At 41.0% G+C, this 26,573-nt stretch overlaps 1 protein-coding gene across 16 annotated transcripts in view; it reads left to right on the top strand.

The window, feature by feature from the left end:
• The window catches only part of DTNB (dystrobrevin beta), a 255,173-nt gene that overhangs the window by 169,107 nt on the left and 59,493 nt on the right, over positions 1 to 26,573 (top strand). For 12 of the 16 annotated variants that reach the window (XM_067703517.1, XM_067703515.1, XM_067703528.1 and 9 more), the window contains exons 11-12: positions 15,800 to 15,889; positions 19,940 to 20,027. The exons of 1 other annotated variant lie outside the window; for it this stretch is intronic. In XM_067703517.1, the coding sequence (XP_067559618.1) occupies positions 15,800 to 15,889; positions 19,940 to 20,027 (178 nt within the window). Of the gene's footprint in view, positions 1 to 1,710; positions 4,520 to 15,799; positions 15,890 to 19,939; positions 20,028 to 26,573 lie in introns of those variants that run through there. 3 more of the 16 variants (XM_067703518.1, XM_067703519.1, XM_067703529.1) reach the window with 2 other exon arrangements.

Consider the following 26,573-nt stretch of genomic DNA (forward strand, 5'->3'; position numbering starts at 1 on the left):
TTACAATACTTAAGATCAACTATGTTTGTTCCATTGGGTAAAACTCCTAGGGCAATATTTCCCGAACTTGAGTGATGAGAAGAATCACCCGGGTCACTTGCTAAACATACACATGTCTGAGATCACATCAGACCCAGTGGATCCTGAGATCCTGGGAAGCTACACGTTTAACAAGTATTCCAGGTGATTCTTACCATCAAGCAGATTTGGGCAATAGCCTTAGAAGTGAAGGAGTAAACTACAAGAATCCTCCACCCTGGAATAGAGGATTTAGGGACTTAACAAATGAGAGTGACTTGATAATACAGTGTTATCCACATGGAGACTCGAGACCCTGACCAGGTGAGAGTACTTGTCCGCAGCCTTGTTGGGAGTACTTGTTGGGACACTACTAGCAGGACAGTAGCTGTGCCTCTTCTTTTGGGCAGAATTGAGTGGTATGAGCACCGTCTGTACTGAGCACAGACTTCTGAGCCAGACTGCATTTGAATCCTGGCTATCACCTGACCTTGAACAAGATCCTTATCTTTGTTGGTTTATCTGTAGAATGAGGAGAATAATAGTATCTATGTTGTGGGGTTTATGTGAGAATGTAACATAACTGTTGTCATTATTTAGGAAGTAAACGGTAATGAGAGGACAGGTGGGGAAGAGAGAATAATTTATGGCTCATGCCCTCTCGAGGAAGAACAGAGGCTTATGAAAGAGTCCAAAGCAATTAAAGCTCTCCCACCTGCCTAGATCTTACAACCACCCTTGCTGGCCTTAACTTTTTATGTTGAACACCCATAGCATTCAGACCCAGACCTAGAATCTAAATATCAACTCAGGAATGTTTCTGTTTCAAAACTAGGAAGACAAGGTAGATTATTGAAAGAAGTCAGCTTGTAGGTTTTATGTTAGTTTTAGCAATGCCATGTATTAGGGTTTCACTTCACCTGAGTTCTCTTCATTTACTCCTTTTGTCACTGAGTCACCCGAGTCCCTGAGGGCCCTAAGTGCATGGTGATCAAGGGCACCATGCATTCAGTGACCACAGCTGGATGTAGCTCCTAGAGGCTGTTGGAGGGAGTGCATATTTCTGGATGATGTTTTACTGCTTGAGGAGACTGAAAGAAGGGACTTGGGAGCAGTAGTCATCACAGCTCCTCTCTAGGAGGACTGCTAACCTTTAGGCTTGATGTTGCTGTATGAAGCCCCAGCTCAGTAGCCAGTGGGCAGCTGTAATGGTCAGTCACAAAATATCTACCATTTCTGAAAGTTGTTTCAGATAATATAGTATAGCCTGGGTTAAGATTTTATTTTAAAGTCAGCATTTCAGCTAGCATCTCTTTCTAGGTAGGCCCAGTCAATGCTAGAGGTGGTTGTCACAGACTCTCCACGGGCTGACCAGCGGACCAAGCGTAGCCAAAGCCCTTAGGAGACCGAAACAAAGGCGGAGCTCTGTAACTTACCAAGAAGAGTAGTTGCTGGAGGAGAGGCTACGTGGTGACGTGATGCCCCTGTCCTAACAATACTGTCCTTAGAATTTTTGGAGATTTCATTTACTTTCAGGATGAGATTATGATAGAACATATGGACATGAATTGCGTAATTCATAGACTTGGCTCTTCATAGCCCCAGTTTCTAAATGGTATAAATTTCAGGTAGTATCCTATTTACTTCCTCGAGGACTCATCAGTTTTTATTTTCTCCTCTGAATGTCGTCAGACCTTTGTCTCCAGAGTCTGATGAAAGCCAGGAACCCAGCACGTCATCCCAGTCATAGATCCTTCCTCTGCTGGGGCAGAGAATTCTCAAGGGGCACAAAGCTACTCTCCAGAAATAAGAGGTTTTCTTTAGAACTCAGCATAAGACATAAATCACTGAATCAGACAAGAACATGCACAGTAATAAAAATGCAGGAAAAAGTAAAGAGCTCCAGGTTCTAACTTTTCGATAAGCTGTGCATTTAAAACTAGTGATAACCCGGGACTTCCCTGGTGGCACAGTGGATAAGACTCCATGCTCCCAATGCAGGGGGCCCAGGTTCAATCCCTGGTCAGGGAACTAGATCCCACATGCATGCCACAACTAAGAGCTCACATGCTATAACTAAGGAGCCCATGTGCCACAACTAAGGAACCAGTGAGCTGCAACAAAGGAGCCCACCTGCCACAACTAAGAGCTGGCAAGCTGCAGCTAAGGAGCCCTGGAGCCGCAACTAAGGGAGGCCACCTGCCGCAACTAAGGAGCCCATGTGCTGCAGCTAAGGAGCCGGCAAGCTGCAACTAAGGAACCCTGGAGCCGCAACTAAAGAAGCCCACCTGCTGCAACTAAGGAGCCCACGTGCCACAGCTAAGGAGCCAGCAAGCTGCAACTAAGGAGCCCACCTGCCGCAACTAAGACCTGGTGCAATCAAATAAATAAATAAATAAATATTTTTTTAAAAAATAGTGATAACCCCATTGGTGAAAAACAATACTTGATTAGTCCAAATAAAAGATGATATCAAATGTAATGGTTACTTTGTACAGAAGAAAACCTTATAAATGGCAAAGATGCTGGCAATCATGTGAGAAACTGTAAATTATGTTCCTGAAATGTTCCACTCTAGGGATTTGCCCCCTGTAATATTTTTATTGACATTTCTACAGTAGAAAAGAAATTTCATCTTTGTCTTAGACTGAGTAGTTTCTGGAAATTTGCTTTCTGTTAAAGAATCAGAATAGTACACATAAAAACAAACAAACTTTGAACACTTTAAAACAGAGACTTAAAATGCCCCTCCATTTTCCGACTTCCTGCAAGGCTTGCTTCTGTCCCTCTTCTTCCCCAGGGTTCAGAGTGTGATTATGTTATTATTCTCTGTACTATTGTACTATTTAAGTCGTACCTTATATTCAGACCAATATGAAAAATGATGCTAATGTTTTTAATGTCTTCTAAAGCTTTGGCTTTAATTATTTATACAGATAAAAGTGTTTACAATTCTGTGGGCATTTCGTACAAGGTTGGCAGCAACAAAAACCTCCAGTATGAAACTTTTGGCTTGGTACATTTGATTGGTATAGTAGTTTTAACTCTTTTAACTTCAGGTATTAAAATCTAACTTTTAAAAGTACAAACCCAGTTAAGCACAGTGAAAAAGTTCCAAAGATTTGGTGTACAACCTTGTGCTTATACTTAAAAATACTCTAACATACACTTAAAAATTTGTTAAGAGAGTAGATTGTGTGTGTTCTTACCACAATAAAAAAAAAAAAAAGAAGAAAATAAAAGGCACAAACCCACAAGACAAAGGCAAAAGCAGAAGGGAAGGGCAGAAGTGTCCATAGATCACAAAGCAACTGAACTGCCACCAGGATGTCCACCTGTGGCTTCTCCATCTCTTGGCTTCTCTCAGTGTGTTGTCTTCATTCCCTTCTCCTACAGAACAGCCACCTCTCAAGATGCCAATGGCTTCACTCACATCTACAGCCTTGTCACTCAAGAGGTTGTGCTTTTCCTCCCTAGGATTAGAAAACTCCAAGAAAGGATTCTTATTGTCCTGGATGGCATTACTGCCCATCCTTGTGTATGTGTGATAAGCCACACTCATTAGACCTGTATCATCAGAACAGGGGGAGGAGCATCTCCCCAAAAGAAGGTTCTACCGTCAAGAACAGGAGAGATCCTGGGAAAGAAAAATAACAGAATTTGTTGGGAGAGCACTGCTTTGCTACCAAGCACACAGATGTGTGCACAAGTGTGTACATGCACACACACATACCCCTTCCCATGCACGTTTCCACTTCCAGAGCTTTCCTCCTCAGACAATGCAGCAGTACGACTGCAGATGTATACTTGCCTTTCCCAGGAGTCTTATCCACCTCCTGCAGACAGCACTGGGTCCCCGATATCTAGGTCATGTCCATTTGTCGGGATCAGGTCTAGGTACAGCTTTTGTGATTCATTAACCCCTTCTACCATGGACCAAATTATAAGTTTTAAGAACTCACACATCTCTACAACTCATAGCTCTACAAAAGTAGAAATCTGAAAATAGGACAATTGCATTTTAGAGAAGGGAGGAAAAGGAAGTAACAGAAAACATGGCATATTAAGCCACATTTGCCTGTTTCCTCCTAAAACACCATGAAAGTGACAGTCGAGACATTTTCTTTAGTAGAAACCAACAACAGAGAAAAATGGACAAGGAGACAATAGCAACATTTTGGAAGCAGCAAAGCAGATGGATGAGTGATAACTGATTTTCCACACTGGAGAGAATTAAAACCTAAGCCAACAGAGAAACCGAGAGGAAAGCCCACCCGGGAATTAGAAGGCTCTGAGGGAGGGATACAGAACAACAGCTGATAGTCTGTTTAAGAAGCACTTACAGTCTCAGTCTCAGATTGCATACATAACTGGGCCTCTACCGCTACCCAACCTGCCAGAGTTGAGATTTATGTTTGTGGTTTCTGGAATAATACAACCCCCATAAAAACCCTAGTTGTCTTAATTATCTCACCTTGGTGGGCTGAGGCAACTGGCTTCCAGACAACGCATCTCTTTTCCTTGCAATATCATATTAAAGACTTCAAGAAATCACTACTGCATCCTGTTATTCCTCTCAAAGTGCCTGGGACTCCAGCCAGAAGGGGCACAAGGTCTAAGTCCCAGGATCCCAGAGATTACAATTTAACCAGTGGCTTTGCTCTGTAGCCGTATAGCAAAGATTGATGTTATTCCCTCCCTGGGATGGAGAGTTTTGCTACCATCGACACCTCAACTTGACTTAGCTAGTTCCAATCAGTGTTATACCCCACTCCTAGTATTAGCTTCTATTTTGGTCAGAACTCTTGGCTGTTAAGTAACAGAAGCTCAGTGTGAATTGGCTTAGGGAAAACGAGAAGATTTTTTGTTTTTGTAACCAGACTGTGGGCAAAGCAGGGGATATGCGGCTGGGCCTCCCGGGTGACAGAGCAAGGGGAACTCTAACTCGTGTAGGTGTTTCCCCCCAACCCACCCCCTGCCCATGCTCCTTGCTCCTCTCTACTACACATCTGCTCCTTCTTCCCTAAGGTAACTACCTTTTCACGCAGCAGGGAACAAAGCCAAGAGACCCATGTGTTCACATTTTGTAACCTCATTACCCTATGTGGATCCAATTTGAAAACTTTCAGTGAAAGTTCCTTTTGATCCGTCTTGGATCATGTTACCCACCCTGGGGTTTTCTGTTTAGTGGTCCTGCCTAGAATAACATGGTTGAATGGGTGGGGGCCAGTTCACAAAATAGCGGGGGGGTCTGCTGCCCCCAGAGAAGGTAGAGTTGCTGAGGAGACATGTAGGTATAAGCTTCTTTTTCAGGTGGTTTCTGACAGAAAATTATATTACATCACACTTCCATTTGCATAGATTTGTTTCAGGAGACCTTTTTTCCTCTACCACCTCATTTTTATTTTTCTCAAGGGTTAAATAATTCTTTCTATTCTGTTCAGTTTATGAAGGTGATTGTGTTGGGACATAACACCGTCTTTGGGTGGTAACAGGTAAATATGAGAGCCACAGACCCTGAGTAAGCCACCAATTGTGAGGAATCTTAAGTAAAGGCAAGATTTTATTAGAGCTTTTTTACTTTAATACATACTTCACAAGAAGGAAAAGCAGTTTTTAAAGACCAGAAGATGCTACAATATAAGTACTGTTTCTGAGCTGTAGAAACATGACCAAGTTAAGAGGCGGGTTGTTAAAATGGCTTTTTGCCTGGGTGCCAAGGTAAAAGGTTTATCTTGTTATCTGCAGAAAACAGTGGAGTGACAGGAGCCACAGCACGCTGCTCTTTCAGACAAAACAGCAGAGGTGTGGGGAAACTGAGAAAAGAGGCAAAATGAAATCGGTCAAGGCAGAAACTATTCATATGTGGACTCAGGCCACTGATTGTCTTTCTTTCTGTGAAATCAGAAGAATAGAGTTTGGTTGAAAAGCAAGAACTAATGAGGTTTTCAGCGTGGCCATGAAACAACTACCTTGTGTGAATTCTTCGTGAGAACCTCTCCAAGGCAACTCAGGAATTATTTTTTTCCTCCAATCTTTTTTTTTTTTTGGAAAGACAGAAAAGCAGAGTAATTGAAAATTAACACATAATCTTATGGAACTGCAGGGTCTCAGTGTTGGCAGATTTCCAAAGTTTGTCTGATGGCCTGGGCAGCCTGCCAATTTTCAACTGCTTCTGGGCTGGGATTAAATTCCATTTCCATTCAAGCATTTAAGGTAAACCCTTCAGCAGTTCTAACTCAGGTCAGTACGGACTAAAAGCTTATTTCCAATTCCATACTTCAAAACCTTAATTTGAATAGTTTCCTCCTCTCTTTGGACTGAGGCTTGAGGTCCTAAATGTGAGCGAGAATCACGTCTATTATGGACTGTCAGCAAAGCAGAGGGGAAGAAAGGACAGGCTTGCAGAGGAAGATGGTGAGTTGAGTGTTGTCATGCTTGGATTGAGAGGCCTGAGGGATCCTGGGAGTGAAGACAGGCTCTGTAGATTTCGGATGCTGGGGTGCTCCTTCTGGCTTGAGTTAGGTACCTTTGGTTAAAACACAGGAGGAAGATTTTGGGAGGAAGATAGCAGAGTTATGTTGAGTTAGAGGTGCCTGTGGGACACCAGGGAACCAGACCACAGCATGAGTTCTTGTCATCCAGATACTTCCTTCCAGCTACCTTGGTTTCATGCTAGCAAAGGGCAGACCAGTCCTGAGATCCAACAAATGACCAGTAGAACTTACACACACAAACACAGCCTCTCTCTCTCTCTCTCCCTCTCCCTCCCCCTCCCCCTCCCCCTCCCCTCCCCCTCTCCCTCTCCCTCTCCCTCTCCCTCTCCCTCCCCCTCTCCCTCTCCCTCTCCCTCCCCCTCTCCCTCTCCCTCTCCCCCTCCCTCCCTGCCTCCCTCCCTCCCTCTCTCTCTCTCTCTCTCAGCTGACTTGCAGTGCGCTGCTTTCTAATGATGGGATGCTCCATGAACTTGCGCACATGATGGAGAAATTCCTATAGCAATGCTCAGATTCCTGTGCTGATCTGGCTGAGACGTACATGTTTTTTTTATTCCTTTTAACATCAAACCATTAAAATATTTCAACTTCTTTTAATAAGCAGACATTTAAAACAATCAGTGCTGTAGTAAAAGGTCTTACCTTTTCCTGGATCTTATTAGGAAACCTCCAGTGTACTCCCCACCAATCCAGTCTTGTCTTTGCAACCAAAGGGATTTTTCTGAAATGCAGGTCTGAGTATGTGTATATACTCAGATAGGTCTGAGTATCTCTCCTGGATAAAAATCTCCAGTGGCTCTTCCTTTCTGCAGTGCTGTCCAAGAGCATGGATATGTTTTGTGCTCACTGGTATGGTAGCCATTAGCCATATGTGGGTATTGAACAGTTGAAATGTGACTGGGGCAACACAGTGAATTTTTAGTTTTAATTTGAATTAATTTGAATTTAAACAGCCACATGTGGCTAGTGGCAGTGCAGTTCTGCAGGATAAAGCCCACATTCTTCATTTCTGAGCTGACCCTTGCTAGCCTCTCCAGCCGTACCTATTCCACTCTTTCTACTTGGCATCTACACTCAGAATTACTTAATCACTCACAGTTCCCCAAGCGGGTTTCTGCATATGCTGCTTCCGCCTTGGTGCTTCCCATCCTTTTTCCTGTTATTCCCCTCTCCTTGTCATCTAATTCTGCCTTCTTAACTTAGCTTCAACCCCTCCAGGAAGCCTTCCCTAAATCCTAAAACTAGATTAAGTGTTCATCTTCTGTGATCTGTAACACCTTGTACATATCCCACTGTTGTAATTACCTGTTTGTTCCACGCCTTTCTAGACTCTTAGCTCCCTGAGGGCAAGGACTCACCAGGCTTTATCCAGGAACCTATTCCTTTGCTCCAGATCTTGCTGCTTGCCTCTTATTAGCACTTCTTCTGCTAGGAAAGGGATTTTCTTCTTCAGTTATTTCAAGCACGTAGCATCTTATAATATTGCCTGCTTGTTTCATTGAGGGCTGAGAAATAAAGGACATGAGTTATCCTGGAGTAGCAGGTTCTAATGCAGTAGCACCTGGCTCACTCCAGCTGTCCCCTCTTGGTTAGCTGTAACTTCCCTCTTTAACACTGAGAAGGCTGACTCCATCAGTCACCATCTGTTTACTTATTCGGTCAGTTCTAGTAGCGTGTGTGGCAGTTTCAGAATCGTTGATTTATTTTTTACGCAGATTATTGGGGTATTAGTCATATATTATACAGCTCATCCATTTAAAGTGTACCATTTAGTGGTTTTTAGTGTATCCACAGGGTTGTGCAGCCATTACCACAACCGATTTTAGAACATCTTCATCACCCCTCCGAACTGATTTGTTGCTAATAAATCTCCACAGTGTGGAGGCTCAGCTGTAGAGGACAAGAGTGGAAGAAGAGAGACCAGTTAAGAGGCTCTTGGAGTAGACCAAGCGGCACTGGGTGAGAAATTCCAGATGAGAAATTATGGCAGCAGCGGAGGTGGTGAGAGTGGCCGGTTTGGGGATCTGTTTTGTATATTTATTTACTGGTTTGTTTATTTTTGACTGCGTTGGGTCTTCGTTGTTGCGGGCAGGCTTTCTCTAATTGCGGCGAGCAGGGGCTACTATTCATTGCAGTACGTGGGCTTCTCATTGCGGTGGCTTCTCTTGTTGCGGAGCACAGGCTCTAGGCACACGGGCTTCAGTGCTTGTGGCACGCAGGCTCTAGAGCACAGACTTAGTAGTTGTGGCGCACGGGCTTAGTTGCTCCGCAGCATGTGAGATCTTCCTGGACCAGGGCTTGAACCCGTGTCCCCTGCATTGGCAGGCGGATTCTCAACCACTGCGCCACCAGGGAAGTCCCTGGGGAGCTATTTTGAAAGTAGGGCCAGCAGGACTTGTTAAGAGTTTAGATGTGGAGCATGAGGAAAAGAGAAATTAAGATGACGACTCAGCTTTTGGCTTGATGACTGGGTAAATGGGGATGCTTTTTATTTAAACTGGCCAGTCTGGGGGAGTGGCAGGTGAGGAAGTAGGGTGAGGAGAATCAAGAGTTCTATTTTGAACATGTTGGGTTTGAGATAGATGCCTGTTAGGCATGCAAGGGGAGATGTTGAACAGGCATCAAATACATGATTCTAGAGCTCCAGGGAGAGGTCAGGGCTGGAATATAAAATTGTGAGGATTACAGCAATACCTTTTATGGAAGATTGTTCTGAGAACAAACAAAAGAAGACCTATAAAATTACCTGATGGGTCACAGGTACTTTGTTGGTAATGATGACTATGTTATCTTATTTAATCCTCCCAACACTCTCTAAAGTAAATTTCATGAGGCAGATTTTATATTATTATTATTTTACAGATGAGAGGACTAAGACATAGAGAGGTTAATGTTCAAACTCACACAGCTAATAAGTATCAGAGTTTGGATCAAACCCAAGACTGCCTGACTCCGAAGCCTGTGCTCTCAGTTGCTACGCTCTGCTGCCTCCTACTTAGTAAATAATTCCGCTACCAGGGCTGCACACTGCCTCTCGCATGCTTGTACTGCCTCTGACCTTGTCCCACCGCTGCTTACCCTTCATTCCGACCTCCCCCACCTCAGATCCCTTCCCCTTGCTGCCTGTCCCCACAGGTGTGCTCTTAACCTTGGCCAAATGCGCCCTCTCTTGCTACCACTGGAGATTATCACCTAGGCTCCAAAGCCCCCATCATCTTGGAGAGCAGTTCTCACGCTGCAGTGTGCACCTGGAGCACTGGCAGCTCATTTCAAATGCAGATTCCCAGGCCTCGTTCCCAGATAATTTGATTCAGTAAAAGCTTGAGAGTTCTGAAGGAAGAAATCTGGGGAAACGCACTTTTAGAAATGCTGCCTTTGGGACTTCCCTGGTGGCGCAGTGGTTGAGAATCCGCCTGCCAATGCAGGGGGCATGGGTTCGAGCCCTGGTCCGGGAAGATCCCACATACCATGGAGCAACTAAGCCCGTGCACCACGACTACTGAGCCTGCGCTCTAGAGCCCGTGAGCCACAACTCCTGAGCCCGCGAGCCACAACTACTGAAGCCCGCGCACCTAGAGCCCTTGCTCTGCAACAAGAGAAACCACCGCAATGAGAAGCCCGCACACAGCAACGAAGACCCAACACAGCCAACAATAAAATAATAATAAATAAATTTATTTAAAAAAAAAAAAAGAAATGCTGCCTTTGACCCTACCAGTCCCATCAGGACCCTCTGGCCGCAACTGTGCTCATTTTTACCATTGGTTTAGAGTTGGGGGATGCCTTGTGAGGGAAAGAACGCTCTTTAGGGTACCCGGGGAGAAACGTGTTCATTTCATTGTCACTCCTCTCTCTAAGTCTGGTTCATTCTACTCATCCTTGCTTTTGCTGATCTCCCTAATTGGGTAAAATCCTACTATTATGTCTTCTCATAGGAAAACAGTGTCCTTCTCATTGTAACCCTCATTACATTTGCAATTTTACTTATTTTTGTGATCATCTCTTTTCTGCTTGACTGTTAGCATCAAGAAAGCAGCAGCCATGTCTGGGTTTTGCTTGCTGTGGTGTCCTCATCTCCTGGCACAGTACTGATGCCTAGTAGGTACTCCAAACATTGACTCAAATGTCCAATTTCCATCAGAAGTGCTATTCAAACTGTTGTATACTCAGGCATGAAAATCACCTACTTTTATGGATTGAATTAATGTTTAACAGCTTAGAAATAGAACAATTATTATTTTTATTATTTTATGGGGTTCCAAACTATTCCAAACTATTGACTCTGCTTTAGAAAAACAGATTTCTAAAGCAAAATCTGTTTGTAAGTTGGGGGTTGTATATGTGTTGCATGTACACATTGCAACACATTTTATGCATATATGCATAATCAAAAAAGGAAAGAGTTTAAATTCAAAAAGTAAATCTGGGAAAACAGGTACGGTTTTGAATGTGAGTAGAATGATATAACATCCATGCCCCAAACAAAATTGTCAGAAAATTCATGGACATGTAAATTCCTTATTTACCATAGGCAGCTATTGTTAATGCTTCTCATTTTGGCTTCCATCCCTAATTATCTGGCAAACAACAGTAGTTCTGAATAGCAGTCTTCATATAACACTAAAATGGAGTTTAATGGACTGTTGCCTCCGTAGTAAATGTTTCCAGTTTCTCTTCTCCCATTTCCTTTGGAACACACCCTGGTCAGATTTTCACTGCCCATTACTCTACCAAAACCACTCCTGTCAAGGAGACCAGTGACTTCCACATGCTAAATCCAGTGGTGAATTCTCAGGACTTATCTGGCTTGACCTATCAGTGGCATTTGATGTAGATGATCACTCCCTTCTATGTGAAACACTTTCTGCACTTGCCTCCAGATACTGTGTTCTGGTTTTCCTCCTATTCCTTCTTGGCCTCCTTTGCTGGTTTTTCCATACCTCTTTGACCTGTAAATGTTAGCATACCAGAAGGGCCACTTCTCTTTTCTGTCTGTGTTCACTCACTGTAGGTGATCTCATCCATACTCGTGGCTTTCAGTAACATCTGCATACAGGTAACTCCCAAATTTATTTTTCTGGCCCAGACTTTTCCCTGAGCTTTTCCCTTTTTCCCTCGCATATCTTCCTCCTAATCAGTATCTTCTTTGGATATTTAATACATATTTCATAATTAGCATGTTTTAAACTGAGTTCTGTATCTTCTGCCACCAAATGTACTTCTTCCATAATCTTCCCCATCTCAGTGAATGGCAATCCCATTCTCCTAGTTGCTTGGTCAGAACCCTTGATTCTTCCCCCATCTAAACTGTCAGATTATTAGATCAGATCTATCCAAAATCACTGTCAAAACCTATCCAAGATCTTTCTATTTATTATCACTTCTGCTGCTACTCCTATTTCCTAGCAACTCTTGTCTTTCATCTGGAATGTCCAGTAGGCTTCAAATTGCCTGCTTCTTCCCTTGCCCTCTGGCACTTCATTGTTCCTAGAGCAGATGATCCTATTAAAATATATCATACCTCACTTCTGCTCAAAACCTTCCAGTAACTTCTAATACCACAGTAAAAGCTAAAGCCTCTGTAATGGTGTGCAGGGTGATAGAGCCTACTTCTCAATCTATCTGCCATAAAGACGCAGTTTTGTTTTGTTTCAATTTCTAGTTTGAAGTGGATTGATACTTTACAAAAGTATGATAAAAATAAGTTACTACAGCGAGAACTTCCACCCTGATCATGGTGAACTAACTGGTAACAGAGTAGCTCTCCCGCTATAAACTACTAGAAAACTGGTCTGAATATAAGAAACAACTGTTTTCAGGAATTAGTAAGTAGCATGGGACTGATTCCTGAGGGAAGGGAAACAAATGAGAGAGCCCTATGATTGCCCAGGTTTTCTGCTAGAACACATTTGCCAAACTATAGTGCGGAATACAAGCAGAGCAAGGCAGTCTTGCTGAGAGTAAGAAGGTAGAGATTGGAGTTTAGGGAGGCCGGAATTTGCTGAGCAAAACACCAGAGAGGAGGAATTGTGCAGAGAAAGAGCTCAATAAATCTGAAGACAGATCTCTTGAGTCTTTGGCTGAAAACTAAGCTGTATTTGCGTAGAATGAGATTTCACAAGACCAGCAAAGAACAACTACCTGGGAAAGAACAACTCCTGGAGTTTTGAAAGTGCAACAACTACCTGAGCTCACATAGTTGTTTGAGTTCCAACCAACCAGAGTAGAGAGATATCATTGAACACTTGAGGCATTCAGTAAAGACCCCAGGAAGACCACATCTTAGGAGCAGGGTGAAATTGGCCCTAAATAAAGGTTACTCGAGTTCTGCGCTAATGAAGCTTAAACCCAGGCCTCACAAGGATCAAGCTGTTCACAAGGAAATTAAATGACTGCCGGATTCTTTCAAGGAAGACAACAAAATCCAGATGTTCAGCAACGTAATACTCAGGATTTGCACCATCCAGTGAAAAATTAGAAGACATAAGAAGAAGCAGGAAAGTATGACCGTAACCAGGAGAGAATTAGTCAATATAAACAGAGCCAGAAATAACAGACGTGATACAACTGGCAGACATGGACTTTAAAGCAGCCATGATAAGTATCAAAAATATAAAAGAAAATATCAACATAATGTGGAGAAAATGTGAGAAATAAAAAAGAACCAAGTTTAAATGTTACTGGAACTTTCTGCACATATAGTCTACTTCCATCAAAACTTTTAAAATAAAAAGAGAACTTATAGAGTTGAAAAGGATTATACCTGAAATGAAAAATTCAATGGATAGACTTAACAGTAGATTAGAAATTGCAGAATAAAAGTTCACTGAACTTAAAGACATAGCAATACAAACTATCCAAAATGAAGCACAGAGAGAAAAATGGCTGAAAAACGAACAGAGCCTCAGTGACCTTTGGGACAATGTCAAACAGTCTAACAGAGGGGGAAGAGAAGAATTATTCAAGGAAATAATTTTTTCCAAATTTGCAAATAAATTTTTACATCTTTGATGAAAACTATAAACCCACAGATACAAGATGCTCAACAAACTATAAGTACGCAGGATAAACACAGAGAAAAACACACCAAGACACATCACAATCAAATCGCAAAAAAAAATCACAATGATAAAGAGAAAATACTAAAAGCCGCTAGAGAAAAAAAGACGTTACATACAGGGGAACAAGGATAAAGTTTTCCAATGAGTTCTCAATAAAAATAATGCAAGCTAGAAAATGGAATGACATCTGAAAGTGGTGAGAGAACTTAGTTTTATTCTCTCTAAAATATAAAAATTTCCTAGCTTTATCCACTGAAAAGACCTGGAAGCAGTGACACCCCAAGAACCATAAGCACTCTAGTACCCTGCCTGTGGCCTCTGAGCGCTCTTTCTCAGTAAAGGGAACCTGGGATCCTGGGAAGAATGGTTGATTCCAAGTGCGGAGCAGCATATACAAGATGAGATTGGGGCATCTTATTGTACAAACAAGGAAGCTAATAAGCTTTAATGGATATGTCAGAAGAACACCAGAGCCTGCTTCCAGGGGTTCCCACTGGCCACAGTTAGGACAGTTTGAACACCAAAAAGATGATTGCAATGGATTGAAACACATCAGATACATAAAAATCTATGAGTTCATAATTATACAAAAAAAAAAAAAACCTCCTAAGGCACTAACTTGTTTTTCTGTTGTTGTCGTTAAATAATAAGAAATATCAACCATTTGGTTTTACCTTTCCTGAATGAGAGTATTTCACAATAAACAATAGAAGAAATTAATAAATGAGCAACAGATGATAAAATCGGAAAGTCAACATTTTGCAACCCCTCATGAAATAATGTATTTAGGCAAGAACTATTAGTAAATGCTAAAATTATTAGGTGAAAAGTTGATGGAGGATTTTGTAATGGAGAGATGTGAATCTCTCCATTACAAATGGAGAACATCTGAATCCACTGATCAGTATTTACATTCCATTCCGTTATGTGCCTCCTGTTTGATTTATAAGTGCATCATATTGCATATGATGGATTCTAGCCCCTTCTCAATAACAAAACAAAAGCAAAAACTTCAGTCAACATCTAGATCTGACCCCACAGGGACTAGAGAAACAAATTAAATGACGCCTTCAAAATGTAGGGTATGCTACAAGGTAACCTGTTTTATTCACACGTAGATGACTTGGAAGAAACAGGGAAAAGGAAGAACTGTTATAGATTAAAAACAGAAACGTATAATCAAACACAGACATAAAAGAAACATATCAACCAAGTGCAAAGTGCAGACCTTGTTTGGATCTTGACTTTAACTGTAAAAGGGCATTTTTTTTAAGATTTGCGGAAATTTTCAGATGGACTAAGATATTAAAGAATTTTTGTGATTTTTTTTTTTTAGGTGTGATAATGGTGTTCAGGTTGTATAAATTCCTTCTGTATCTGATAGATGTACAGGCTCAAGTATTCCCAGGTGAAATAATAAATTGTCTGGGATTACTCTAGCCACCTCCTCCTGCACAAAACGTTGGGAGAAGGAAGAATAAATTAAACAAGTTGACAACGTTCATTTTTGTTGAACTTTGCTGATGGGTACATGAAGGGTAGTCATTAGATTACTCTTTCTATTTTTGCACATATTTTAATACTTCTGTAGTAGAAAGTTAAAAAAAAAAAGATCATGTGCTTAAGGACCTTCCATATATCTATAAGAGAGAGCCTCACTCAGATTCTATGCAACATTGTCTTACAATTAAATACGATCCTAACAAGTTTGGTTTAAGTACCAGTTTTATGGGAGAAAATAGAATGATGCTAAAGGCAGTGTCCTTATAGAAATAAAAAGGCTTAACTGGTATTATGAGGTAACACTGAAAACTCTTACATGTCGACAAAAGCTATGGAAGCATTAAGGGGCCACTTAGTGATTAAATGGAACCACTCTCCCTCAGTTTTCCTGCCAGAAGGCATTTCCTAAAAAGTGCATCCATTGCAGAGCCCAGAACTGGTGGGCCAGGTGCTTTGGTGGCTCCTCCCTGGCTTCTCCCTCTCAAGGGCTGTAGTGTCAGTCCGCCAAAGCTCTCTTCTAAGGGATTGGTTTTGTTTAAAGGATTTGTGTGATGTATTCCCTATGGTCTAGCACCACATTCCATTATGCATTGTGGTTTTTTATTGTTTTCCTTATCTTGATTTTCTTTTCTGTTTTTCTTTGACGTTTGCCCATTTTAATCCATGTTCATTTCTTGCTTGTGTCTGTGTCACGCTTGCTGTCTTTGCCTCCGTTGTTCCTAGGTTACAGTATAGCCAGGATATACCCAGTCACCTGGCCGATGAGCATGCGCTGATAGCCTCCTTTGTGGCCCGTCTGCAGCACTGTGCACGGTCAGTGGTAGAGCAGCAGCAGGCGGGTGGCCAAGGGCTGATCAAAGGGAGGGAGAGCTCTGTAACCTGGGGTTGCCAGCTGGAAAAAGCTCTGCATGTGGGGTTTTTCTTGAGAAGCTACCAGCTATGTTTGGCGGAGTTTAAATAATTGCTAAAGCACTGGCTTCTAAAAGAGAAGGAGCCTTGCCAAACCTAGGCACTTACCTAAAGATATAGTCAGAAATTCTTTAGAGTGGAGTTCCCTTCCTTTAGGTTACACTTAAAGAGTGTATAAACCTCAGAGAAATGTGCGGTCCCAAAGATGTGTATTCACAGAGGTATTTGATGCAAACTCTTACTGTTCATTCTTGCCTAAATAATGAAATGTTTCTGTCGACATTCAAAGTTTAGGATTGGTCAACACACTTTGTCTTATCTGGGGGCTTTGACACCATCACCTTGTTACATCTTTACATGTTGCATCTTCATCTGTTCCCCAAAACCTATCATTGTTGATTATTTAAACCAGTGATTTTCAACAGTGGTATTGGGTTATTGTCACCTGAGAGACTTTTACCAAACTATGTATACCTCTGTGTATTATAATAATTATATGTATTATAATAGACCCAAATACCTCTTTCCCTGGAAACTACTGTTAATATGGGAATATGACTGATCCCTCAGTGGATTATGGTGGAAAAACATTTGATAACCACTATAACCACTAACTATAGCAAAGTTAACCCTTTAAAAGAGTTAATACCAAACAAAGTGCCATTACATTCAGGCCCAAAGCCACCTGCCCAGTCCATGCCCACACCTGCCACCATTCTGCAAGGAGAATGGCAGGTAAAGTTTAAATAATCCCCTTTACATAGCAGCAGAGTCTCTGTGCCAAACAACCTGAGATTCTTATTCTTAGAGAGAAAACTATAATTTTTATAAACTTAAACACATGAGAGAGGCTGGAACCTTAAATTTTGATCTTAGTTTTGCCCTTAACATGCCATGGCTTCATGGGAAGCTCTTATTCTCCATGATAACCGAAAAATAAATTAATAATCAACTTTAAAATATATATCCTTGGGGCTTCCCTGATGGTGCAGTGGTTAAGAATCCACCTGCCAGTGCAGGGGACACGGGTTTGAGCCCTTGTCTGGGAAGATCCCACATGCCACGGAGCAACTAAGCCCGTGCGCCACAACTACTGAGCCTGTGCTCTAGAGCCCGCGAGCCACAACTACTGAAGCCCGTGCGCCTAGAGCCCGTGCTCTTCAAGAAGAGAAGCCACCGCAGTGAGAAGCCCACACACCGCAACGAAGAGTAGCCCCCGCTCGCCGCAACTAGAGAAACCCCGCGTGCAGCAACGAAGACCCAATACAGCCAAAAATAAATAAATTAAATTAATTAATTAAAAAAAAATAATAAAATAAAATATATATCCTTGAAAAGGACTGTTTTAAGTATTATACTTCATAGCATTTCACATAGTTTTCCCAGTATGACCAAGTGGCGTTACTACTTTTAGGCGTTTACCTATCTCTAAAGCCTTAGACTGTTGGCTTCTCCTACCTCCCAACTATGTTTAATAGGCTTATTCTGTAGGAGGGATGCCTGATAATTGTGCATTGTATCACAGAGTGTCTCCTCATCCAGCAGATGATTTCTGAGCACTCTATCCCAGCCCCTTGGTCTCTAGGAAGAGAGTTTTCTTAACGCTGGCAGGACAGCTTATTTATTATCAGTAAGGGCAATTGTCCAAGTTATTAAAAATTTCCATGGTGAATATAGCAACAGAATGTTAAACAGACACTACTAGCTGATAGCCCAGGAAGATTTATGCTAAGTTTAACTGAGATCCTCAAGTCTTACGGCTTAGGGATTAGGCTCCCTGAGCAAGAATTGGTGGCCAGGAGCCTTGGAAGAGCGTGAGGATTGGGTGAGTACTGCATCTCTTCTTGATTTATAGTCTAAGGAGCTGAGCTTCGTGCTCCCTCAAAGAAGTCAGAAATTTCCTGGCTAACTAATTCTGAGAATGAAAATCAGCTCAGGCAAAAGAATAAGGAACCTTTCTAATTTCCCTCATAGTTTTCATTGACCATAAAACCTCTCATCAACATAAAGTTCTAGTTTCTGGCTTGAAAGCATAGCCAGTTAAAGCAATCATGTCATCCACACTCGGATATGAATGACAGATAAAATTAACCTTCCTAGGGACATGGAATGTGGTGGAGAAGCAGGAGCTCTTCTGCACAGAGAAACCTATTGTGTCCCTTGCCAGAAAACAGAGGTCAGCCACTTTAAGTCCCACTTCTTAAGCTGCCGTTTCCTCCATAGTAGTTATCCACTTGTGTTGTTAAATGTTCATTTTGTTGTTATTTACAAGATAAAGATAGTCCTTTTATTTCAGACAAGCATCTTTAAGGCACAAGTATTATAGTTCAGCCCTGACCTTGGGGTCTTGACCCTAAAGTATTAAAGTCAACTGATGGTAGCATGTTCTTATTACAAGATCATCTTTTGAGAAAATGGTTATATATGCTAGAGACTGACATTTGCACACCTAAAATTATATAGTGTTGAGAAGTGTCATTGCCAGAAAGCAGTGACAGTGGCAGCACATTTTTAAAAAATCCATCCTAGGGCTTCCCTGGTGGCGCAGTGGTTGAGATTCCGCCTGCCAATGCGGGGGACACGGGTTCGTGCCCTGGTCCGGGAAAATCCCACATGCCGCGGAGCGGCTGGGCCTGTGAGCCATGGCTGCTGAGCCTGTGCGTCCGGAGCCTGTGCTCCGCAACGAGAGAGGCCACAACAGTGAGAGGCCCGCGTACCGCAAAAAAAAAAAAAAAAAAAAAAAAAAATCCATCCTAGAGGAAAGACCAAGTTAAGCTTAAGAGTTAGCCACAGAGATAGAAATATAGGATGCTTAAAAAAAAAAAAAATCTAGGAAAAACACAGTTGATTTCATGCATGAAAAGTCCAGACAGGTTTCTATTGATTAAACTCCATCCTTCCCAGATTCCCCTCAGTAATTATAACAAGATTTGATGACTATTGAACTCATGTCTTTAATTTTTTTCACATTTCATATTTTGTCATACTGTTAAATTCCAGTCAGGGGTTTGTGGAACTCCAAGAACCTAGAGCCAAAGTAGAAGCAAGCCACGACAGCCATCTCTCATCACTTAGTCATCATTACTACTGTTGCCTTAAAACATCTGTCAGACTTAAACAAAGAAGAATTACATAGCCACAGTCCTGATTAATCTAGGAGTGCCCTGATATAAATAAACAGCAGTTGACATCACATGCTAAATTAAAGATGTCAGTCATCATCAGCAAGAAGTTCCACGTGAGCAGCACATATACACAGAGCTAGCCTCCTGCTCAAGAACCTTCTTTTATTCAGGTGCGGCACTTTCTGACATCCCACCGTACTGGATCTCTAAATTTTTAGAATGCTGGAACTCTTGTTAAGAGTAATGAACTAAATTAATTCACTCTAAAATGGGACTCCAGTTGTAGAACAAGCATGGTAAAAGAAGAGAAAGAGGCACTGAAGGGGAACGTTTGACGGCATCTTCCCCAACTTTACCATATTGTAAGCCTGCCTTAGCTTAGGTTCCTCAGTTTTGCTCAGCCAGTGTTAAGGGTACTTTTCCTCAGCCCTCTGTTTTTCAAGATGCTTTAGTTTTCTTTCGGGCTTTTTGAATTCAAGACCTATATCTAAAAGTCATGAGGTTTTCTTAAAACAGTTGATGGGAAATCACTCCCTCAAGCTTTATAGATGCCCTGTCTTTTCTCAGCCCTTGCATTCAAAAAGAAGTGTCCCCTCTGAAGGTGTGAGAGCAACAGGGATATACTGCCGAAGAGAAATGTTATGCGTGGCCTCGTCATTTCTCTAAATCCTCTTTGTCTCAGAAGACCATTAGTGTCTATGATTCAGGTCTCCATTTCTTTTGTTACCATTCTTTTTCACAAGTGTTTCTCCCATCTGTTCTTTCTGAGAGAGAAGCAAGAGTAGGGGATGTTTAATAGATACCTGTTGAATTTTTATCTCCTTGGCAGTGTCCTGGACAGTCCTAGCCGACTGGATGAGGAACACCGGCTTATAGCTCGCTATGCTGCCCGGCTGGCTGCAGAGGCAGGAAACATGGTGAGTAAATAGAGGATTCCAGTAGAGTAGCAGAAATTTGCATTACTTTATTTATTTTAATAGATTTATTTATTTATTTATTGGCTGCGTTGGGTCTTCATTTCTGCGTGCAGGCCTTCTCAAGTTGTGGCGAGCAGGGGCTACTCTTCATTGCAGTGCATGGGCTTCTCATTGCAATGGCTTCTCTTGTTGTGGAGCACAGGCTCTAGGCGTGCAGGCTTCAGTAGTTGTGGCACGTGGGCTCAGTTGAAAAACTAAAAATAAAACTACCATGCGATCCAGCAATTCCACTCCTGGGTGTATATCTGGAAAAAATGAAAACACTAATTCGAAAAGGTACATGCACCCCAGTGTTCATAGCAGCACTATTTACAATAAGCAAGCCATGGAAGCAACCCGAGTACCCATCAACAGATGATAGGATTAAGAAGATGTGAGAGATGTGCACGCACACGTGTGCGTGCATGCACACACACACACACACACACACACACACACACACACAGGAATATTACTCAGCCATACAAAAGAATGAAATATTGCCATTTGCGGGACTTCCCTGGTAGCGCAGTGGTTAAGAATCCGCCTGCCAATGCAGGGGACACAGGTTTGATCCATGGTCCAGGAAGATTCCACGTGCCATGGAGCAACTAAGCCCACGCATCACGACCACTGAGCCCATGTGCCACAACTACTGAAGCCCGTGCGCCTAGAGCCTGTGCTCCGCAACAAGAGAAGCCTCCGCAATGAGAAGCCTGCACACCACAACAAAGAGTAGCCCTTGCTCGCCACAACTAGAGAAAGGAAAACCCACACACAACAACAAAGACCCCATGCAGCCATAAATAAATAAGTAAATAAATAAATAAATAAATATATATTGCCATTTGCAGCAACATGGATGGACCTGGTGAATATTATGCTTAGTGAAATAAGTCAGACAGAGAAAGACAAATTCTATACAACATCACTTATATGTGGAATCTGAAAAATGATACAAATCAATGTATATACAAAAACAGAAACAGTCTCACAGACATAGAAAACAAACTTGTGGTTACCAAAGGGGAGAAGGAGGCAGGGAGGGACATATTAGGGATATGGGATTAACAGATACAAACTACTATACATAAAATAGATAAGCAACAAAGCTTTACTATATAGCACAAGGAATTATACCTATTATCTCGTAATAACCTGTAATGGAATACAATCTGCAAAAACCCTGAATCACTGTACTGTATACGTGAAACTAACACAATATTATAAATCAACTATACTTCAGTTTAAAGAGAAAAGAAGGAAGAAAAAATGCAAATTACCAATATCAGGAATGAAATAAGGGACATACTACAGATCCTATAAACATTATAGGGATGATAAGAATATTATGAACAACTTTTTGCCAGTAAGTTTGACAACCTAGCTGACGTAGACAAATTTCTTGAAAGATACAATTTAACAAAACTGACATAAGAATAAATAGAAAATCTAAATAGTCCTAAATCTGTTAAAGAAATTGAATTAATAATTAACTTCAAAAATTCTAAGCTCAGGGACTTCCCTCGTGGCACAGTGGTTAAGAATCTACCTGCCAATGAAGCGGACACGGGTTCGCGCCCTGGTCCGGGAAGATCCCACATGCTGTGGAGCAACTAAGCCCGTGTGCCACAGCTGCTGAGCCTGCGCTCTAAAGCCTGCAAGCCACAGATACTGAGCCCGTGTGCCACAACTACTGAAGCCTGCATGCCTAGAGTCCGTTCTGTGCAACAAGAGAAGCCTCCGCGATGAGAAGCCTGTGCACTGCAATGAAGAGTAGCCCCCACTCTCCGCAAGTAGAGAAAGATCGTGTGCAGCAACGAAGACCCAACGCAGCCATAAATCAATCAATCAATAAATAAATAAATAAAAATTCTAAGCTCAGATGGCTTAATTGTTGAATACTATCATATGTTTAAGGAAGAAATAACAATCATAACAATCTGGCACAAACTTTCAGAAAATAGAGAAAGAAGTCATTTTATCAGGCCACTATAACCTGATACCAAAATAATACAAGGGCATTACAAGAGAAGAAAGTTGATGGCCAAGTTCTATCATGAACACAGATGCAAAAATCCTTAACAAAATATTAGCAAATTGAATCCAGCAATATGTAAAAAGGATAATACTCCATGATCAAGTGAGGTTTATCCTAGGAATGCAAATTTATTTAACACATGAAAATCAGCCGATGTAATTCACCATATTAGCAATTTAAAGAAGAAAATTATAATATTTCAATAGATGCAGAAAAAGTTTGTCAAAATACAATGCCCATTTTTGATAAAACTTCTCAATACCATAGGAGTAGAAGAAACTCCTTTAACCTGGTAAAGAACACCTACAAAAACCCTATAGCTTATATGACACTTAAAGGTTAAATTTTGGAATATTTCCCCTTAGTATTGCAAACAAGTCATAGATGTCTACTTCCACCACCTCTATTCAAAATTGTCCTGGGGGTCCCAGTCAGTGCAGCATGACAAGAAAAAAGAGACATAAATATTGTAAAGGAAGATGTGAAACTGTCATTATTTGCAGATGACCTGATTCTATATAGGAAGTCCTAAGGAAAGTCCTACAAGAACACTACTAGAACAGATACATGACTTTATAGCAGTGTTGCAGCATACAAAGTCAGTATATAAAAATTGATTGTATTTCTATCTACTAGCAGTGAACAATTAAGAATTAAATTTAGGGAAAATAACATTTACTGTAACATTAAAAACCATCTAATACTTATGGATAAATTTAATGAAAGATGTTCAAGACTGAAAACTATAAAATATTGCTGAGAGAAATTAAAGAAAACCTAATAAATGGAGAGATATAGCCATATTCAAAAGATTCAGTATTAGTAAAATGGTATATTTTCCCTAATTGGTCTGTAAATTCAGTACCAATCAAAATGCCAACTGATTTTCAAATATATTTAGAAAGCCAAAACAGTTTTGGAAAAGAGCAAAGTTGGAGGATTCAACCCTACTTGACATCAAGTGTTACTCTAGGGACTTTCGTGGTGGTCCAGTAGTTAAGACCCCACACTCCCAATGCAGGGGGCCCGGGTTTGATCCCTGGTCAGGGAACTAGATCCCACATACTGTAACTAAGAGCCTGCTAGAAGAGCCCACATGCCACAACTAATGATCCCACATGCCACAACTAAAGATCCCATGTGCCACAACTAAGACCCGGTGCAGCCAAATAAATATTTTTTTAAAAAAAGACTTACTCTAAAGGCACAGTAATCAGGAAAGTATGGTATTGGCAAAAGGATAGGCAAATCGTGCATAAAATATATGCACACATATAAGGTCAAGTGACTTTCAACAAGGCACAAAAGCAATTCAATTGGGAAAGGAAAAGCTTTTTAACAAATGCTGCTGGAGCAACTATTTATCTGTATGAAAAGAAAGGACAACTGTTTGTATGAAAATAAAGAACCTCTACCCCTACCTCACACCATACATAGAAACCAATTTGATATATATCATAAACTTTAAATGTAAAAGCTAAAACCATAAAGCTATTAAAAGAAAACAGAAAAACATCTTTATGACCTTGGGGCAGGCAAAGATTTCTTAGAGAGGTTATAAGAATCACAAACCATTAGGTCCAGTATTGTTCTGGAGTGAAATTAGACAGGACAGGCAGGCCAAGATCTCGCAGGACAATATTCTACAGTGTTAGTTTTAGAAATGTGTACTAATTTATGTTTACTTCTTCACAGGGAAAGAGAGTTATGAAAGCTGCCAATAGAGTTTTGCTTTGTTTCTCTCTCAAAACGTCATTTATTCCTTTGGGTTTGTTTAGTCTTCAAAATCTTTTCCTTGAGAATCTAATACTAAGGCATACATCTGACTCTAATATTCCAACTCTAAAGGTTAGTGAAATGGAACAGAACAGGGGGAAAAAATGTCTGGGAAAAAGACTAGTTTTATTTAATTAGTTAAACCCTATACATGCCCTCAATCAGTCACAAATGTTTGTTATTTTAGAAATTAAAATTTATAAATAACATTAATTAAATTTTTTGAAATGGAATAGCATTGTGGTGGATTTTTAAAATTAAGTACATGTAATACCATTATGTAGTCTTGTTGACTTTACTTAGTACTTTTTAAAATTTGTAAATAAAAGCTCCAAAGCCGTTTGACCCTGAAAAGTAGATCCTAGTACTCCTTTACTGCAAACAAGATAAATCTGTTTACACCTGATAGTTTCTGATGCCAGTTCTCTAATTCATGTGAAAATAATTGTTAGAATGGTCTTGAGACTAAATACTGATATGGCCCCTTTCATCTTATTTTCCTTAGTGTAGTTATCTTATAAATATTGGGTCTCTCAGGAAGGATTCTTCTTAACTAGATTTCTATTAAACAGAAGACTTATAATCTGCTAATCTCTCACTGATACAAGTGCTTTGCATAAAGTGGGTGTAGTGCTCAAAAGAATTTATTTATAGCCTGCCAGATAGGCTTTGTATTGATTTTTTTTTTTTTTTTCCAAAAACCTTCTACAAGAAAGACCATTAAATCATTTTAGCAGCCGGCATTACACCCTGTGAAATGCTCCAGCGTCAGACCCTCACATCTCCCCAGGTGGCAGACATGGCCACTGAAACCTCTTCAGGCTGACCCTCAGATAGAAAAATTGTAGGTTGCTTAGATGAGCCAGGAGAGCTAATTTGTTTTCCTGAAGTGCCTAAATTCCATTTTAAAACAACAACAACTGGCTTCCCTGGCGGCGCACTGGTTGAGAGTCCACCTGCCGATGCAGGGGACATGGGTTCGTGCCCTGGTCCGGGAAGATCCCACATGCCACGGAGAGGCTAGGCCCGTGAGCCATGGCCGCTGAGCCTGCGCGTCCAGAGCCTGTGCTCCGCAGCGGGAGAGGCCACAGCAGTGAGAGGCCCGCGTACCGCAAAACAACAACAACAACAACAACAGAAATACAGTGTGTGGCAAATCATGGTAATAGCAGCAAATCTTAAATTTCATCACAAACATCACTAGCATCAGATGTAGTCAGGTGGGTTTTGTTTATTAAAAAATTTTTTTTCTTTATGAAAAAATTAAAAACTCATTATGGAAAACTTGGAAGAAAGGTGAAAGGAAAGGGAAACCATTGTCCATTGTCATGCTACCTACATTTACACGTTTTTGAGATTTTTTTTTCACATAGCCCAGTCCCGGACTCCACAGCCTCATCATCGTGTCAGCTGCTCCACCCATGCACCATTCCAGAAATGTCCTTACGGCCTCTTAGAATTAAAGATCAAGAGTATTTTCATGTGGTCTTTTGCACACATTTAATGATTTAAAACCCCTATAAAATAGTCATTGTCAAACCTGGCTACATGTTCTAATCTTTTGTGCAACACTTAAAATATATGTAAATTCTTGGCCTTGCCTCAGACCTACTGAATCAGGATCTCTGGGTTTAGTAGGGTCCATTGATTTTAGTTTAAAAAAAAAAAAAGAAAACTTTCAGTCTTTTGATTTACAGCTAGCTTGGGAACCACTCTCCTAAAAAACATTACTGGGTTTTTGAGAGAGAGAGAGAGGTATTAATAATCCATAGCCCTCCAGTTAGTCTAAGCGAGGTTGAGATGATGGGAAGGCTGCCCTTGGGATGCAGTGAAAGTCTGGTTGATATCAGGCACATCTCTGTGGAACTCATCCTGCCAAGTTCATCCAGATGGGAAACTTCCAGTCTCTCTTTTGGAGGCTCCAGAAATGCATACCAGCAGATTACAGTTTGCTGACTATGTTGGCTTTCCTTGGTTTTATATTTGCCCAGTTTTGCTCAGTGGGGTCTTGTTCCTTATCCTGTATTTTTCAGATGTGTCTCTATCTCATTAAAGATGATGGAGCTCTGTGAGATTACCTAAACCTAAGAGAATACTAGTGTAACAGAGGAAGGGATCCTCTTCACATCTCTTTCCATAAATATTCCCATTTTACAGACAAGAAAATAAAGGTATATAGTAAAATAAAGTAACTCAAGGTTTACATGCGACTAGGTAGCAAACGCTTGGATTCTTAAGTGGTCCACCTACTTCCATTCTTATCCCACTACAGTAAATCCTCCACTTAGTAGCCAAAGCAGTGTTTGTTTTTAATAAGCTTCATTATAGAACAATTTTAGATTTACAGAAAAACTATGAAGCTAGTACAGAGAGTTTCCATATAACCCATGTTCCATTTCTCCTATTATTAACATTTTACCTTAGTATAGCATGTTTGTTGCAATTAGTGAGCCAATATCAATACATTATTATTAACTAAAGTCCATGCTTTACTCAGATTTTGTTAGTTTTTACCTAATGTCTTTTCTCTGTTCTGGGGTTCCATCTGAGATACCACATTACATTTAATTGTCATATCTCCTTAGGCTCCTCTGGTCTGTGACAGCTTCTCTGACTTTCCTTGTTTTTTTTTGTTTGTTTTTTATTTATTGAAACATAGTTGATTTACAATATTGTGTTAGTTTCAGGTG

This window comes from Pseudorca crassidens, chromosome 14 (genome assembly GCF_039906515.1).
Source record: "Pseudorca crassidens isolate mPseCra1 chromosome 14, mPseCra1.hap1, whole genome shotgun sequence".
NCBI classification, from domain to species: domain Eukaryota; kingdom Metazoa; phylum Chordata; class Mammalia; order Artiodactyla; family Delphinidae; genus Pseudorca; species Pseudorca crassidens.